Source organism: Panthera tigris, chromosome A2, assembly GCF_018350195.1.
Source record: "Panthera tigris isolate Pti1 chromosome A2, P.tigris_Pti1_mat1.1, whole genome shotgun sequence".
NCBI classification, from domain to species: Eukaryota; Metazoa; Chordata; class Mammalia; order Carnivora; family Felidae; genus Panthera; species Panthera tigris.
The window spans coordinates 20,002,799-20,022,420 of NC_056661.1; the positions used below are offsets into that span (position 1 = coordinate 20,002,799).

Below are 19,622 nucleotides of genomic sequence, written 5' to 3' on the forward strand. Positions count from 1 at the left end.
GTCAGGTAGCTCAGAGCTTACATTGTGCCTCTTAGACACAAGTGGGACTTATCTAAGGATCCGATATGTGACTTTCTCTGAAAGATAAAATTGGATTTGTTTACCTGGCTTTTTTGTTCATTTACCACAACTTTATCTTTCAAAATCTCAATGTTACTGCAGAATCAGAAGCCACTTTCATGGGGATAGCTTCTAGTGAAAATGCTCCAGATATACAGAAAGATTTATAAGACTAGTAAAGATAAAGTGATTTTTTTAATCCATCTTTGAATCTCCTAAACCTTAGGAGATAATACGGGAAGAAAGAGCAGATAAAGCAGACCTATGAAGGCAGTTAAGGGAGGTGCAGTGGTTTAGTCTGGGAAAATAAACACTGTTTCTTCAGTAGGAAAGAACAAGGGAAAAAGTACAAGTTGTAGTTCATTGGATTTAGGTTAGAATATTGGGGGAGAGCTTCTGAAGTGAGAGTGTCTAAACACTGAGATGATCCTCTGGGGCCATTTTTCCGAAACAGTTAGTAAGAAATGAGACACACATCTGTCTAGAATGCCTCCGTGACTATAGGAGGTCTTTCTGGATCCTGGCTCTCTGATATTATTTGGTTAAAGCAGCAAAAGAAATAATTGATTCCTTGTTCTTTGGCATCAGAGCTTTGTGCATGTGCTATCCTTGAATATCATGAGTGCAGTCCTTGTCTCTTGAAAAATGAACTTAATTATGATGATGTTTCAATGTAATTACAGTAAATCAAAAATTTCATTTCGCAGCATTTTAATTATCTATATTGGCCCAGAGGCCTAAGCTGTACTCTGACTTTATAAATCAAAGATGCACATAACATTCATGATGTGCTCTTATTCTGCCACAATGGGAAGACACAAGGCTGCTAAAAATACCACTCCTATACTTCCCTTTGCACTATAGCCCTGGATTTTTTTAAGATCCCAAGAAGTGATTTGAGAAATTTTTACAAAGCACATGAAATTTTTGAACAAGATCATCTTAGCCAGAATTTTCATGTTTAACTTTAAGTTATATGAAGTAATAATTTTGGTGGAACCTATTTTCTCACTTAAGACTTGAGTTCCTCCAGTGGGCTAAAGGAATTTTAAAGATTGGCATATGTGCTACAAAGTTTGAGAGTAAATGCACAAAAATGCAGCCAAAGCTGTGGTCGATGCCAGCCTGTTAGCTTACCTCAACATCAAGAAGAGAGAACCATACAAACTGCAGTTTTGCAGGATTACATAAGCAGACTTCAGAGCCACATTACAGACCAGCACATTACTCATGGTTCAACCCTGTTCTCTGTAAAACCTGTGTTTTTTTTCTGACCTTGTTAGATTTCAGAGCTTCCTGTCCGGGAAGAATTTTATCAAGAAGGAGGTGTTTCATATTTATGTGAATGTCTAATACTGTGAGGATTTTGCTAACTTTCATGATAAACAGTGGCTATGAGTGTATGAGTGTGTGAGAACATGTCTGTGAATTTACTCATTATTCAATACCCAGTGATTCACACAAAGTGCCTGGCAAATACTAGGGCCTCCATAATGATTTGTTACATAAGTAAATGAATATGTTTATTTTTTATTATATTTGAGGGACCAACTCAGAAAATGAACTTGTGCTGTTTTCCCTGCTTTCATTGGCATTAGATTTTCTACATTTATTTATGCTCTTCTGCTTCTTCTGTAGCATAAGTATGAATACACTGGCTTTGTTTTATATTTGTAAATCCCATTATCTCTACAGAAAAAGGGCAGTTCAGGCACAGGAAAGTGAGTTGACTTTTCCATGTTTCAAATGGAACATCATTAACTGAGTCTAAGATGCTGAACCCCGAGTAGGATTGGAGTGTATATGCTCCAATGAGTAAATCTAAATTCTTATTCTGCTCACCAGATGAATGGTGGGAATCTCTCCTCCCATCTTGGTTTTACAGGACTTGTAAGTATTTTAACCTGGATAGTCATACTTGGTACTTAGTCTTAATGACTGTATGTTTACTAACTCTGTGTTAACTGTGTTTAACCATACACTTATGTTTAATGTGATAGCTTTCACATTGAAATTTGACATTGAAATTATGTGGGACTGACAATAATTTTACTTAAAATGTTTTTTTTTACTGAATATTACCATTACGTACTTATTCACTTCAAATAAATACCACACAGAGTTCTGGGAACCATGTACAACATGGTCAGAAAGGGCCCCTACTTGGAACTACTTGGACAATACCATAAACTGTATTTAAGTTTTCTTTCTTCCACATACTAAGAGCCAATAGAGAGGTCCTGTGCTCATGTGTACAGCTGATCTGATTATTGTTTGATCATCTTTGGTAACTGGCTTGAATTCTGAGATGTAGGGATTAGTAATTAAACTGGTTATTTGATAGTTTGGATTAACACAGTCCAAGCTATGTAGAAGGAACCATTTCATTTTGAAATGTGTCAAACATTTCTATATCTTTCAGTAAATAGATATATTTCAGTCCCCCCAAAAAAACACATATAAGTGGTAATCTGTTTTTTAATTTTTATTTGTTATTTAGTAGCCATTTTTAATGTGTCAAAATACAGTGATATTTTGAGGATGTCGTTTTAAATTACATTTCTAAATTAAAGAAATTGGTGAAATGGAACCTGAACCATACTTTTTCAATATCAAAAGACATCTTTCATGTAAAAATATTTCTTAGTGTTTCCAGAGATACCAACTCATGTTAAATTATTTTGTAATCTGTTTCATTACAAGCACGTTTCATTATTCCATCAAGAATTTGGTGAAACATCATAACCATCTAGAATCTAAAACTTTCAATTTCACCCTTGCACATTACTTTTTAATGTCTCCTTTCCTTTGGTATGTTTTGGCCCACTCCATAGGGTAGAGCTGGGACTGCGGGGAGGCAAGCAAAGCCCAGGACCCTGAGAGTGAGACCTCCTTATTAAACTTTGCACCTTAGATGCCTTGCTTGCCTCACCCTGGTCCTAACCCTGCAACAAGGTATAAAAATAAAGCAAACATGGAGACTCTGGATCTCAAAGCTCATTCGAAATTATAACTGTCACTTGATTGTCCCTTTCCTGGATTTACTAAAAAGAGAAAAGCAAAGGTGACCAATCAGAAGATGAAAGATAGGAAGGAAAGGAAACGAAGGGACCTTTTCTTTAGAAGCAAAAGGGAAATCTTGGAAACCTGTCCCATTAAGGACAGAGGTTATTCCATCAATCATTATGAATTCACAACAGTATTTCAGAGTGAGCAGTGGTTGTTGACCTGGAGAAAAGTCTGAAACAGAGTATATATTAAAGAGTGTGTTATTACTTTAAGTACAATTGAAGTATAAATACATAATCATGATTTTTATAATAAAAATAATGATAATTTTTATTTCAAAATGTGTTCTTAGCATAAATAACTTAATGTATAAAATCATTTTCATAACTCTAATTTTATAAGTTCCTGACTGGATCAGATTTGTTTACTTATAGGAAGCCCTTAGAATTTTCCAGATAAGATTATTTTCAGCATTATACTTCAGTATGGATGATGCATATCTGAAGTTAGAAATGGACATCCAATTATTGAGGTTTCATTAAGGCTAAATTAGTCTCTTCGCAAGGGAACATATCTACTGTATAATAATCATTGTGGACAACAGAACAAACATAAAATTAGTAAAGAATAAACTTAGAATTTTAGTCATTAATAAGCTGATTGGTGTTTTCCCATTTTTTTCCTGCATTGAACGCTCCTTTTGTTATAAAATATTTTCATGTGATATTAGAATAAACATGGATAAGGCAATATCAAGATGATTTATAATGTGAAAACTCTTGTAGATATTTGTTGGGTGTTCTCAATAAAAGCTGGAAAAATATTATCAATAAGATAAACTCCCAGAGGCATATAAGATATTCAAACTTTCACTGCAGGAATCTTATAAACACTAAACCTCTATGTGCTTTAGTCCCTCTCCCCATCTATAACATTTGCTAAAAGCAACAAAGGCAAATGATTATGAGGTTCAAAATGAATTTTTATTATTTTCTGTGTATTTATTGCCTTAATTTACTTGTTTTCTTTTCTTTCCTTAGGATCTGAGCAGCAAAGATATGAAGAGAGATTTATATATAGTTGCGCATGTGATACGAATAGGTACTGTCGACCTTATCCGTTCACATGACTAAGACCAGTCCACCTTGGGATAAGTATCTACTATGTTTGAGCTCTATCATCTCCCTAGCTCTTACCTACAATGTCAGGTCTCACGATGAGCATCTAGCTTGTATTGGAACTCTACCTTAGGCTCAGCTGCTCTGGTAGCTATGAATTTGACATAAATGAAAGTATTTTTTCACTTAAAATCTTCTGCTCCCTACTTGGTTTTGGACCCAAGCTCTTTATTTCAAGGGGTCTGATTTTTCATATTCTTTCTATCACAATGCCCTGCCTTTGTACCAGCTTTCCATTTCAGAGATCTTATAGCGAGTTGCAGGCTTGCCAACTTAACTGGTGGTGAATGGCCTTTGTTGGATTTTGTATCCAAAAGTATGTATCTGTGCTATTTTACAGTAAATTACTGTCCTTGCTGCAGTAGATGTATAGTATATCACTTTTACCACACCCAAGATGAAAACAGTGATTTTTGCTACTGTTCCATGGTTGATTTGCTCAGCTTTATTTCAGGCGTATGACATAATTTGGAGGGTATGACTAACCAAGTCTTCCTTGATTGGTTTGGGTTCTGGCATATCTTGTACATTTTTGTCAAAGAATATTTTTTAATCCTTTGCCAACAAAACACCTATTTTGCTATACTTTTGGGTTCTGTTTTGCTGTACTTCATAAGCATTTGCTGAGGTTCCAGTTTGATTTTTGCAAGTCCTCTTGCCACTATAGGCACAGCCTTGGTAGGCAGGAGACGCAAGCTCCTATTCACTTTCTGAGACTACTTTGGCTCCAGCCGTGGTTCAGGAGCAGCTGGAAGAATAACATGTGGTTGTTTGGTTGGAAGAATAACACATTGTTACTATCTTTGCATACATAGTTTTTACCTGGCAGCTAAAACATTAAACTTTGTATCCTTAATATGCCTAAGAAGTTTAAGTCTGTTAACACACTGGTTTTTCTAAGAAATTTGTAAAACCACTGTTTCATTCTAATATTATTAATAAATGGACGGTTGGTATTAAGGTAGATAATAAGTATGATCAATTGAATGTGGTGCAAGGGAAGAGCCCTGGCCAAAGGCCTGTTTGGCATTCCTCCACATACAGATTCTGCATCCTCCGATGGCTCCCTTCAATCCTAAATTAGTCTTCCAATTTAGCGTATCTCTAAGCTAGCACCTATATTTCTGGCATCCTTGGATGACAATCAGGTGATACTGGAAAGGAGCATGGAGTTCTCAGTGTGACTGGTGTTTCCTGCTGTGCTCCAGGCCGGATGCTCCTGAATGACTCAAAGAAAGGCCCTGCTCACCTGCACTACCGGCGACCATATGGCTGTGCAGTCCTAAGCATCCTGGATGTTCTACAGTCGCTCACAGAATTAAAGGAAGAAAAGGACTTTGTTCTTAAGGTTTACACGTAAGTAATAGACATCAAAAATATTAATGATTTGCAACATAAGGCATCCCTTGAGAGCAGCAGCGTTCAAGCTTTGTGGGACACAAAACCACCAGAGTATGTAGGATAGGGAGTTTTTTGAAAATACAGAGATTTTGATCTAAGGTTTGGGGTGGGGCTCAGGAAGCTATATTCTTAGTAAGTTTCCCATGTGATCCTAAAGCAGCTAAATTTGGAAAATTCTATCCTAAGCTAGAAGTCTGGCAGTATAATCTTCTAAACTGCCTCTTCTATTTAGGATTAACCAACATTATTACATATTTATAGAAAAGCTAATAATGCAATTTCTTATGTGTTTTGGATGTAAGAGTCATCTTTGTCTAATACTTGCCCCCTAGCTATTGTAACTGAGGTAGGTACCAATGCAGATTGCTTCAAAGAATGATCACGAGTCAAATTGCCTGTCTTTAAATAAGAAAAACAAGTTTTTCTGAGGAGCTGTGGCTTCACTCTTCACATCTGGGACCACAGATCCATAAGTCACACCCAGTTAGCCCTGGCATTATTTTTAGTGTTCAACAGCCAATGAATCTGCCTTATAGAAGCAGTGCATCCTCCTCCTGATTCTTGTTAAGCAATAGAAAAAAACAAATGAAGAAAAGAAACACGGAATTGAGGCATATCATCAGTCTTTTCAGGTAGAGACTTAGGAATGAATAGTAGTGCTGAAAACATGATCAGTGGAGAGTTTAGTGAGTTTTCAAAGCAAGTGTATTTCTAACTATGAGAATTAAAAAAAAAACAAAACAATTATCTGTGCTCTATGGTTTTAACCCAATACTGTTTTCCCAAATAAAATCTAATACTATCAATCACCATGTTAATATATCTTCACCATAATATTGTATGGATATTTTTCTGTATTATCTGTTATGATTCAGGCATAAAATGAACTTACTTCACAATTACACTTAATTTGGGCCTTTATAAAATCAACCACACTTTTACTGATTTTAAAATAAAAGTACAGACCCCCTTATTACATATTTTGCCATAAGTACTATTCTGTTCAGAGTTCTGTACTTTATGGGATGAGGATCTTCCTTTGGAATAGTAACCTAAAAAGGAAATTTTGGTGGGTTTTCTCTTCCTTTCATGCATCAGTCACAGACTTGCTCCATATACCAAGTCTCTTCATCGATAGCTGGTGGGAACTGCTTCTTGAAACACCTTCCTCCCTTTGAAAAGGACTAAACAGGAATCCAAAATCATCATCATTATCTTTTACTCCACTCTATCCTCCCCAAGGGCAAGGAGTTTATAGATAGCACTCCTGAATTGCATCTCTTTGCATGTATCAGCTGTTCCTTGCTTCAGTGCGAATTCTCATTGTGGATAGGGGCTTGCACAGCATCTCTCTTGAAATCACGCTGTCAGGCTTAATTGGCCTAATTGCTTCTAAAACAACAGAAGATGGTTACCAAAAAAGTTTTTTGAAGGATAATAGAGTCAAAATGTAGGATAATTTTTCCATTTGAAAATATTAAGACTGTCAGACAGACTTCCCAAATGCATGTTTGTGAAATTGATTTTGTGCACAGTATGGAATTCCTCTAGGATTAGTGCTTTAAATCCACATCAACACAGTGAATCCAGCTCTCAGAAGAAGCAATGTTTTCCAATGAGTTTCATGAGACAGCTCTGTTAAATTAAATTGGAAACTTTAAGGGCTTACTAATTGCTATTGATAGTGTTTTAGCCTTTGTTAGGAAAGGATTTTGCAAGGATTAAAAAAAACCTTGCATAATTTTAATCAATGAATTGGCAAAGTATCTCATTAGTTGTTGACATTCTCATCATTTCTTTCATTATTCAGAGTCAGCCTCAACCAGCGAAGATTGAAGCTCCCATATGTTTCTTGCTATCACCATTGTTCTGGCTTTATAGATGTTGTTTAATGTCATGTGTGTGTGGTAAAGGCCTCACATCCTTTTAAGAAAATCTCAACAAGAAGACAAGACGTGAAAACCAGGTTGCTTCCTAGTGTGCCAGAAGCCTTAAAAGTCACAAATGAATAACAACTATATGCAGTTCAGTCTGATATAGATGTCATATGTTTCCTCTTGGCCAGAGGGACTGGGGTCACAGGCAGGCACAGGGCATGTTGAACCTGGAGCCTAGGACACAAAAGGAGAAGAGTGCTAATAAGCTAAAGCCAACACTGGGGTGAAGTCAGGGTGCCGTAAATGATGCATGTGACCAAATACATGATGCTTCTGAATGTGCAGTGACCAATTCAAATTCACAATGAGACAGTTTAAATAAACATGTTTAGGTCAACCTTAATGAAATAAAAAAAACAACTAGAATATTAAATCTATTATGTTATATTTTAAATGATATTTTATATTAAATGTGTAGTACCCATTACATAATCACGTTATATAAAATTGAGAAGTATTGCTTTTTCCCCACTCTCACGTGGTATAAGAAAATTTTATTCAAATTCTTCATATGCAACCATGCCATCAGGTTTTTATCAACATTAGAGCCACTTTCTATGTCATTTGACATGGTTTTCCAAGGCACATTCTTTCACTTCAATCAGGTTGGTTTTGATTTATCACTCTTTGAATCCTTGATGATGCTTTCACCAAAAGTTCATCTTGAGACTCAATTACATTTTTGCTGAACACTTGGACACTTTATGTTTCTGTGTCTTCATTTGTCCTGTAGGCCCTTGTATGTGACCTTAATGATACTGCTATTTACTATGCTGCTTTTAAGGTGAGTTCTACAATAACGTCCAGGTCTTCAATTTGGAAGTCATACCCAAGAATTATTACTAAATCTGTGTAATTTTGCTATTTAAAAAAAATGTTTTAACCGATTGTGTCAGATAAGCTTTATGAGCATCTAAAACTTGCATTGATTGAGATAATTTCAAGCTAATGTCACTTACCCTAAACAGTGCTCTGACATTTGAAATAAAGGGATTCAGAGAATGCCCCATAACATGAAAGGATTTGTGAGGATGGAAATGTGAGGTGGCAACCTTTTCTCTTTTGTGATGACTGGAAGGGACCCTCTCCTTGTATTTGAGATAGACACAGACATTTCCTCTGAACACTGCCTTTGGTGTCTTTGTTTCATAGCCACCTTATCCACGTAACTGCCTCAAGTTAAGAGTACTTGTTTAGGAGCCATTCTTAAATAGACACCCATTTGTAGATGGGTAAAGGGCCATTGGGCCATCCTTATTTTGGTACAGGCCAAAAAAAAAAAATCGCAAGTCTTTATGTATAACAACATTAAATGAAAATACTGCTTCTCACTTGCAAGTCACTTAAAGCAGTAGCTCATATTTCTCCCTCTCCTAACTCAGTTCTTCCCAATTTTCTGTGAATCATCTCCTTCCCAATTTTCCACAGATCATCATCTACCCAGGACTGTTACCTGCTGTGTCTGTTGTCAGTGTATGAGCATCTATACCAAATGTCTGCTCAGGCCATACAAAGAAGACCTAAATCCAGAAGGTCTGTGCCTATGGAACTGCTCTGTTTTGACTTGCAGTGCCTACTATCTCTAGCCTCAGAGTCCAGTGGATTTGTTTGTGTGTTAGTGCTGCTGCAAAACAGAACTCATTAAATATAAGTGAGAGTAAAGAAAGTCAGCTCAGGATTACTCACTCCTGTTCATGTAGAGGTGAGAAAGCTCATGACTCTAACATATACCTAAGTGTTGGCGCATTGAGGTCCCAAGTATTTTCTGCCACAGGCTTGAAAAACACACATGCATTCTCCCTTCCTTTTCTGTTCTCCAGCGAGTGTGACATTGAAAGAATGATGGCTTTAAGAGTAGACCAACAGAGAACTTCCTTCATATAACAACTTTGGTAGCTGATTTAAAAGTAGCCAGATGGGGGCGCATAGGTGATTCAGTCAGTTGAGCATCTGACTTCAGCTCAGATCATGATCTCACGGGTTCATGAGTTTGAGCCCCGAATTGGGCTCTGTGCTGACAGCTCAAAGCCTGGAGCCTGCTTCAGATTCTGTGTCTCCCTCTGCCTCTGCCCCTTCCCTGCTCATGCTCTGTCTCTCTGTCTCTCATAAATAAATAAATATTTTAAAAAATAAAATAAAATAATAAAAGTAGCTAGTGGTATGTATGATCCCATCTTGATTTTTTTTAAGATAATACTTTCATCTATTAGAAGGTTGGATAGAAGAGAGGATTGGTAGATAGAAGCTGTTAGATATACAGAAATCATCCTAATTCCCTGAACTTCAGTTTCCTCATCTACAAAATTGAAAAAAAAAAAAAAAGAATAAGGTAATATAAGAGACAAAAAAATCCATATGAACTAGTGAATCAAACAGGAAAAACTAGTATATAAATGAGAGGGAATAAGGTATAACCAAGAAATGGGCATGCAGCCTGTCATCTAAAAAGGAGTTTCCTTGGGGCGCCTGGGAGGCTCAGTTGGTTAAACTGCCGACTCCGGCTCAGGTCATGATCTCGCTGTCCGTGAGTTCTAGCCCCGCGTCGGGCTCTGTGCTGACAGCTCAGAGCCTGGAGCCTGTTTCAGATTCTGTGTCTCCCTCTCTCTGACCCTCCCCCGTTCATGCTCTGTCTCTCTCTGTCTCAAAAATAAATAAATGTTAAAAAAAAAAAAATTTTAATAAGTAAATAAAAAGGAGTTTCTTTTATTATTTTTGCTAATGACTCTTGGTTATTGGCAAGTTCCACTTTTACATCTAAACTATAAATCCTATATAATTCCATGCATGATATCTTCATTACTCTATGGAGTCACATAAAATTCAACCTATTTTCAGTAGAAATGCCAGCATACATTTGCTTCATGCTCTGTACTCTTTCAGAGCCCTTCTAGATAATATAATCACACTGAAACTTCATACCAACCCTGTGCACTGAGTGGGGCTTCACTATCTTACAGAGGAAGAGATGGTCAACACCACAGTTGAGTAAGTGACTCAGCGAATTAATGGCATTTCTTCAAAAACAAGAAATGGTAGTGATCATATTTTTTAAATAATTTTTTTAATGTTTATTTATGAGACAGAGCATGAGCAGGGGAGCGACAGAGAGAGGGAGACACAGAATCCGAAGCAGGCTCCAGGCTTTGAGCTGTCAGCACAGAGCCTGATGTGGGAGTTGAACTCATGAACCGTGAGATCATGACCTGAGCCAAAGTTGGATACTTAATCAACTGAGCCACCCAGGCATCCCTGAAGTGATTATATTTTGATTTAAAAATTAATCTTTCATTTAACATATAATAATTCAAAAAACAACAATAACAAAAAATTCTAGGCATAGAAGGCATATCATAAGCTTTACTTGACATGTTATTTTTTTATTTTTTAAAATTTACATCCAAATTAGTTAGCATATAGTGAAACAATGATTTCAGGAGTAGATTCCTTAATACCCCTTACCCATTTAGCCCATCCCCCCTGCCAAAACCCCTCCAGTAACCCTCAGTTTGTTCTCATATTTATGAGTCTCTTTTGTTTTGTCCCCCTCCCTGTTTTCATATTATTTTTGTTTCCCTTCTCTTATGTTCATCTGTTTTGTCTCTTAAAGTCCTCATATGAGTGAAGTCATATGATTTTTGTCTCTCTCTGACTAATTTCACTTAGCATAATACCCTCCAGTTCCATCCACGTAGTTGCAAATGGCAAGATTTCATTCTTTTTGATTGCTGAGTAATACCCCATTGTATATATATACCACATCTTCTTTATTCATTCATCCATTGATGGACATTTGGGCTCTTTCCATACCTTGGCTATTGTTGATAGTGCTGCTATAAAGATGGGGGTGCATGTGTCCCTTCGAAACAGCACTCATGTATCCCATGGATAAATGCCTAGTAGTGCAATTGCTGGGTCGTCGAGTAGTTCTATTTTTAGTTTTTTGAGGAACCTCCATACTGTTTTCCAGAGTGGCTGCACCAGCTTGCATTCCCACCAACATTGCAAAAGAGATCCTCTTTCTCCACATCCTCGCCAACATCTGTTGTTGCCTGAGTTGTTAATTTTAGCCATTCTGAAGGTGTCAGGTAGTATCTCATTGTGGTTTTGATTTGTATTTCCCTGATGATGAGTGATGTTGAGCATTTTTTCATGTGTCGGTTGGCCATCTGGATGTCTTCTCTGAAGAAGTGTTTATTCATGTCTTGTGCACATTTCTTCACTGGATTATGTGTTTTTTGGGTGTTGAGTTTGATAAGTTCTTTGTAGATTTTGGATACTAACCCTTTATCTGATATGTCCTTTGCAAATGTCTTTTCCCATTCTGTCGGTTGCCTTTTAGTTTTGCTGATTGTTTCCTTTGCTGTGCAGAAGCTTTTTATTTTGATGAGGTCCCAGTACTTCATTTTTGCTTGTTTGTTTCCCTTGCCTCTGGAGACGTGTTGAGTAAGAAATTGCTGCAGGCAAGATCAAAGAGGTTTTTGCCTGCTTTCTCCTCGGGGATTTTGACGGCTTCCTGTCTTACATTGAGGTCTTTCATCCATTTTGAGTTTATTTTTGTGTATGGTGTAAGAAAGTGGGCCAGGTTCATTCTTCTGCATGTCGCTGTCCAGTGTTCCCAGCACCACCTGCTGAAGAGACTGTCTTTATTCCATTGGATAGTCTTTCCTGCTTTGTCAAAGATGAGTTGGCCATACATTTGTGGGTCCATTTCTGGGTTCTCTATTCTGTTCCATTGATCTGAGTGTCTGTTCTTGTGCCAGTTCCATACTGTCTTGATGATTACAGCTTTGTAGTATAGCTTGAAGTCTGGGATTGTGATGCCTCCTGCTTTGGTTTTCTTTTTCAAGATTGCTTTGGCTATTTGGGGTCTTTTCTGGTTCCATACAAATTTTAGGATTGTTTGTTCTAGCTCTGTGAAGAATGCTGGTGTTATTTTGTTAGGGATCGTGTTGAATATGTAGATTGCTTTGGGTAGTATCGACATTTTAACAATATTTGTTCTTCCTATCCAGGAGCATGGAATCTTTTTCCATTTCTTTGTGTCGTCTTCAATTTCTTTCATCAGCTTTCTAAAGTTTTCAGTGTATAGATTTTTCACCTCTTTGGTTAGATTTATTCCTAGGTATTTTATGGTTTTTTGTGCAACTGTAAATGGGATCGATTCCTTGATTTCTCTTTCTGTCGCTTCATTGTTGGTGTATAGGAATGCAACCGATTTCTGTGCATTGATTTTATATCCTGCAACTTTGCTGAATTCATGAATCAGTTCTAGCAGTTTTTTGGTGGAATCTTTTGGGTTTTCCATATAGAGTATCATGTCAACTGCGAAGAGTGAAAGTTTAACCTGCTCATGGCCAATTTGGATGCCTTTTATTTCTTTGTGTTGTCTTATTATAGAGGCTAAGACTTCCAATACTATGTTGAATAACAGTGGTGAGAGTGGACATCTCTGTCTTGTTCCTGACCTTAGGGGGAAAGCTCTCAGTTTTTCCCCATTGAGGATGATATTAGAGTTGGGTTGTTCATATATGGCTTTTATGATCTCGAGGTATGATCCTTCTACCCCTACTTTCTTTAGGGTTTTTATCAAGAAAGGATGCTGTATTTTACTTGACATGTTATTTTTAAGTGTCAATTCTTTATGGCCAATATGTAGTTTTTATTGCTGTGGCTTGGGTTATCATATTTCTTATTAACTAGTAATAATAAAGGCACAAATTAGGTTAAAAACTGCATTAATATTTGTGTGAAAATTTGAACATGTCTAACCAGAAGTAAACCTAATAGAAATAAATGCAAAATATATCATCCATCACAAAGATACATGTAAAAACATAGATCATACAGTACAAAAACTGCTATAAAAGAGCATTTAAAAAATCAGAAAGCCTAGAGGAAAGGACAGAAGTCCCATTCATATCAATTATAATAATAAAAATAATTGAGCTGAAAGAAAATCCTATTAGGTAAAAATTTCCAAAGTAAAGTTAAAAACACAGAATCCATATATATGATATTCATGAGATTCACAAAAAAGAGACACAAGAAGTGTAAAAATAAAGCATCTAAGTATAAGAAATACAAACAAATGTCACAATATTGATGATAAATTGTAAGGTGAAAGGTATGAAATGGGTGTGCTATGTCAGGAGTGTCAGGATTGGTAGAAAAAGAACATACACACACACACTATAAAAGTAAATTCAGTTTCATATTTCATCCTCCAAGAATACATGATCTCACTGGAAACAAAGTGGTCTCTCAGGGCAGTCACAGACACAGCACGTGACAGCACCACTTACTCTCTCAGCCCCAGAATCCTCAGCAGAACCAGCCCCAGATTACATGGTCTCTGCAAAGTAGAAGGTTACTACTCTGCTAGTCATTAGATTCAGGGTTCATAGTCCCATTCTGGAGAAATTTGCCCAACAGTCTATATATCTCAGTTTAAAGGAAGTTGACCAAATTCGGCCTTCTTAACTGGTGGAGAAAGGAGAGCCAGCACCCAGGTGTCCTTACCAACATCTCCACCCCCAGTTTGCCAGAATTCCAGAAAGCCCTTTTCTCCCTCCACAGGAATAGAGATTTACTTATACTGATATGTGTTGGAATTTATAGTGAAGATCTAATTGTTGTGACCTTAATGCATATAATAAATATTGACTCAAAATTATTATAGTCAGTTTATTACAAATACAAAGAGAAGATAAAAGTACAATAAAAGCAAGAGAATTTAATATGCATCTTGACATACAGGAAGACAAAAATAAATAAGGATGGAAATAAATATTTAAATCAGGTAAATAAATCTGACTTAGAGAATCTGAATAAGATTGATGTGACAGAAAATAATAGTCAGCATCTTTGAACACTCATCATGGGCCATTGTTACTCCTCTTTTATAGATAAGAAAACAGGGCATAGAGCCATGAGGCAAGTGCTTGAGCAGCCTGGTAAGAGACCATGCTCTTAACCTCTTACTCTCCTACTTCCAGATAAGGTGAGCATAATTTGTCATCTAAATCAGGACATTCTGATAATCAAAAGGAGTGCTGTTGATGCCAGTACAGCAGGTGTAAATGGAGTATCCCAGCTCATCAAGCCATATGGTCCTCCCAGCTCTAAACAAATCTTTTATCCAACGAACAGAATACATCTTTTCCAGTGCCTGTGGAACATTTACAAAAATTATTCATAGAAAAAATTTCCATAAATTCAATAAGGCACAAGCCACACTCTCTGATCACAGTGCAATTAGCATATAATGCATCATATTAGTTATCCAAAAGGGAAAAGCCATATAATCACCCTGATAATCAAAAAAGATATTTGATGAAGGTCAATCTTCATTCCCAATTATTTAATAATTTCAGCTTATTAAAGTCAGAATAAAATGTTGTTTGTTGCAGTTTGAGGAAGTTAGTGGATATCAGTAATTTGGTTCTGAGAGCAAAATGTTAAGCAGCTATAAATAGAAATGGATATATGATGTAGAATAGAATCAAAATTTATAGTGTGTATATGTACATCTCTATCTGTGTGTATGTAAATAGTATAAATAAACATGTCACTTTTATTAGCAAGAAAACTTAAATTTGAGATCATAGTTTATTTAGATCTATGAGCCACACGGACTTTTATATTTGTTTCCCATGGCTACTATAACAGATTACCGCAAGGGTGGTGATGTATAACATAGAAATTTATTCTCACAATCTGGAGGCCACAAATCTGAAATCAAGATGCCAGCAGGACCACACTCCTTCTGGAGGCTCTAGGGGAAAATCTGTTCTTTGCATCTTCTGGGGGCTGTCAGCCTGCCTTGTCTTAGGGCTTCATCACTCTAATTCTGCTTCTGTGATCACATTGCCTCCTCCTCTTCTGTCTGTAATTTCTTCTCATCTCTTAAATCTTCCCCTGCCTTTCTCTAAGGACATTTGTCATTGAGGTTGGACTCACCCAGATCATCCAGGATTATCTACTGATCTCAAGAACCTTAATTTAATTACATCTGCGAAGACCCTTTTTCCAAATAAGGTAACATTCACAGGTCCCAGGGATTAGGATATGGATATACTTTTTAGGTGCCACCATTCAACCCACTACAACTTGTGATTAATGTGAACCCTGAATTAGAAAGACTATTAGAGTCATCATCAATTTGGAGCCTCTGTGGAGGCACAGAGGGATTGTGTGTTTTCTGCAAACAGGTTGGTCCCAAAGGAGGGGAGAGGCAGAACTGAGATGTTCATGCCCAGGTCCTTCTCCTAAAAGCACTGGCCAAAGAAGTCACTCCTTCTCCCAGGAAAGTGACTACAAGGGGCCAAAAAGTGTTACTCGTGGAAGAAGCCCTTCTATCACCTGGAAAGAGAAGTTAAATTAAGTATTCCTATTACAGAGAGAGAGTGTGTGTGTGTGTGCACGCATGCTAATTGTCTTTTTTTTTAAGTCTGTGTTAAAATAAACATACATAAGTTGTAAAATAAGAAATAGTTTAAATTTCTCATAAATAAAAATGTAATTTCTCATGGCCTATGAGTGCACATCCAGAATATATCAAATTGGTTTATTTGTATCAGCTTGGTCTTGGAGATTCTGTTCAATTGGGCCATTTTTATAGAAATATGTGCTGTTTTTCTTCGTTCTTCTGGATACTTCTCTTTTTTTGCACTATAAGTAAGGACTACATAAAACAGTGGTCAGCATTAGTAGTGTTCTTAAATCTGTAGGTTGTTGCCTCTTTTCCAGCTTTTTAGGACTTTCAACCAAATAAAGGCCAAAATAAAGCAGGTCACACCCAATGGGAGAGAATTTTAATATGGAGTAGTTGCACTAAATTAAGTTTTAAACCATAGGCAAGACTAAATAGTTGTAGTAGAGACAAAATGGGAATGCTGACTGACATCAGGGACACAAGTACCCTGAAGCCTGGTATAGGAGTAAGGCTTTCAGGGTTACAGTACTCTGTAGCCTCTTTTTCTCTACACCAGCTTTGGGGACCAGGCAGACCTATGTTTAGACTCCAGCTCATTTCACTCTTCTCAGTAAAATGAACATGGTAATACCAATCTTATAGGATTATGAGAATTAAGTGAAATAAAATATGGGAATATACTCTAACCACTACTTCCCTATAGTAGGCACCCTTCTAAAAATGCAAACTTAAAGGTCTTACAAATAGCCCTTTAAAATTTCTTAAACATTTTTTTGTGTTGCCCCCCTTGGGGAAAGATGAGAAGAAAGTTGGGTGAATAGCCATCATAAACACGGAAATGTAGAAGTTAAAGAGGTGGTGGGAATGCAAGCTGGTGCAGACACTCTGGAAAACGGTATGGAGGTTCCTCAAAAAACTAAAAATAGAACTACCCTATGACCCAGCAATTGCACTACTAGGCATTTATCCACGGGATACAGGTGTGCTGTTTTGAAGGGATACATGCACCCCCATGTTTATAGCAGCACTATCAACAATAGCCAAAGTATGGAAAGAGCCCAAATGTCCATAGATGGATGAATGGATAAAGAAGATGTGGTATATACATACAATGGAGTATTACTCGCCAATCAAAAAGAATGAAATCTTGCCATTTGCAACTACATGGATGGAACTGGAGGGTATTATGCTAAGTGAAATTAGTCAGTCAGAGAAAGACAAAAATCATATGACTTCACTCATATGAGGACTTTAAGAGACAAAACAGATGAACATAAGGGAAGGGAAACAAAAATAATATAAAAACAGGGAGGGGGACAAAACAGAAGAGACTCTCAAATATGGAGAACAAACTGAGGGTTACTGAAGGAGTTGTGGGAGGGCTACAATGGGCTCCCCATTGTAGAGGGATGGGCTAAATCGGTAAGGGGCACTAAGGAATCTACTCCTGAAATCATTGTTGCACTATATGCTAACTAATTTGGATGTTAACTTTAAAAAATAAAAAAAAAAAACAAGTTAAGGAGGTGGTAGGGAAGAGGCAAATGCTACTGTGTGCTCTGGTGCATGAGTGAATGAGAAGAGTATTCTGAACTCTGTTGAACAGAGCCTGCACACCTGCTCCGGTAATTCTGGTGCTCTGGATACTTGGGAATCGCATGTAGAAAACCAAAAACCTCTCGCCTCTCTGTCCTATCCCTTGAGTAAAATCCCTGGACATGTAGTAGTTGAAGTACTATGCTGGTTATCTCCTCTGTGAGGAGAGCAGACTGCTACAGAGGCATTACAGACCTCTTTTCAATCATAATCCCTCATGTGTCTCATAATTGAGGACAAACTACCAACATCAATAATCATGCTCTAAATATTAATTTGATTGGGTATAACATGATGCTTCTATAATCACAACTCATTTGATTACTTAATAAATGTTTATATTTATAATTTTTCCTTACAAAATACCCTAGTGATTGGCTAAAATATGCTGATGACACCACATCCACTTAGTTTTAGATGATTTAAGTAACCCCTTGGCATTTAGGAAAGGGAGACATTTGAAAGATCAGTTAGGAGGTGATTACACTGGTCCAGAAGAGAGATGATAATGGTTAAACCAAGACCATGAAGAGGAGAGATCAATAAGGTAATACACATTGTCAATGTGAAAGTGGTTGACAAAGCAGTATCTCCACTGTACTGCCAAAAACCATTAATATTTTATTGGAGAAATGCTGAAGTTACACCATCTATCAGAGGGAGGGAGTTAATTTTCAAGACTCTTCTTTTGCAGTGAGAGGGGGAGTATGTTATTTATGACAAACTGTAGTCAGATTTCTGTTAAAGAAAGTAACTACTGATCTTGTAAACCTAGAAAGTGACAAAAAAAAGCTGACAGCAAGACAAGTCTTTGAATCCTCACCAGCTGGGCACTCTGATGTACTGACTGGTTGGAAGAGATGAGACAGTGAGCATGTCAGACAGGAAGGGCTGGATGTACTGCTGCCAGCACCTCTCACTTTTGATTTCCAACCGAGTTGCTAAATCACAAGTGCTCATCTTAAAGAACGGTCTCCCTCTTCCTTTGTTTGGAAGGAATTCTGTAAGTAGAAAATTACCCTCACAGCTCTGGACTCTGAGAACCTCATCTCTGATAATTCTTTGCAACATCTCTGAGTAACTGAGGCTTATTTATGCTGACTCAGGAGTCCAAAGAGTAATAAAATTAAACTAATGACTAATTTTCTTTATCTCTGCATGACTTCTATACAAACCCTTTTACTTAGTTGTGTTTCACGTTGCGTGTACTTCACGCTCCTGGACTTTTTCTGTTGTTAAGTCTTTACACTATTTTTTTGTTCCTTACTCTTTGATATCTTTTTTATTATTTGAGTGTAGCTGACACACAACATTACATTAATTTCAGGTGTACAGCATAATTATTCATTTTCTCTATACATTATGCTATGCTCACCACAAAACAAAAACAAAAACAGAAATACCATACCAAATCCAACAATTACACTACTATTTACCCAAAGAAAACAAAAGCACTAATTCAAAAAGATATATGCACCCCTGTGTTTATTGCAGTATTATTTACAATAGCCAAAATGTGGAAGCAACCCAGGTGTGTCCATCAATAGATGAATAAATAAGATATGGTACACACACACACACACACACAAATGGAATATTGTGCAGCTTAAAAAAAAAAAAAGATGAGATCTTGCCATTTGTGACAACATGGATGGACCTAGAGGGCATTGTGTTAGGTAAAATAAGTCAGACTGAAAGTCAAATACCATATGATTTCACATGCTAAAACTCTCACTGGGGTTTCCTATTTAAGTGGCCATGCTGGACTGCACACTTCTGAGTAAGCATGGAAAAATCCTGTAAGTTTTCCTTTGTGCATGGGTCTTACATTTTGGAAGGTCATACCTTCCTATGTAACAGGGAAAGGGGATGCCAAGGCTATAGAGACTCCTGTTGTCACATGGAATTTTCAAGAGATGACCATAATCTCACTTCAGTTGTTTCATTGAGGTGTCTGCATTAGGATGAGGAATCCCTGGTGTCTGTCTGTAAACTACACCAAGTACT

The 19,622-nt window shown here is 37.0% G+C and overlaps 1 protein-coding gene across 5 annotated transcripts in view; it reads left to right on the plus strand.

Annotated features, from left to right (window-relative positions):
- Window positions 1-19,622, plus strand: part of DOCK3 (dedicator of cytokinesis 3) — a 579,897-nt gene that overhangs the window by 444,136 nt on the left and 116,139 nt on the right. For all 5 annotated transcript variants that reach the window (XM_042979031.1, XM_042979034.1, XM_042979033.1 and 2 more), the window contains 3 exons: window positions 4,110-4,170; window positions 5,456-5,603; window positions 9,014-9,118. In XM_042979031.1, coding sequence (XP_042834965.1) covers window positions 4,110-4,170; window positions 5,456-5,603; window positions 9,014-9,118 — 314 coding nt within the window. The remainder of the gene's footprint in view (window positions 1-4,109; window positions 4,171-5,455; window positions 5,604-9,013; window positions 9,119-19,622) is intronic.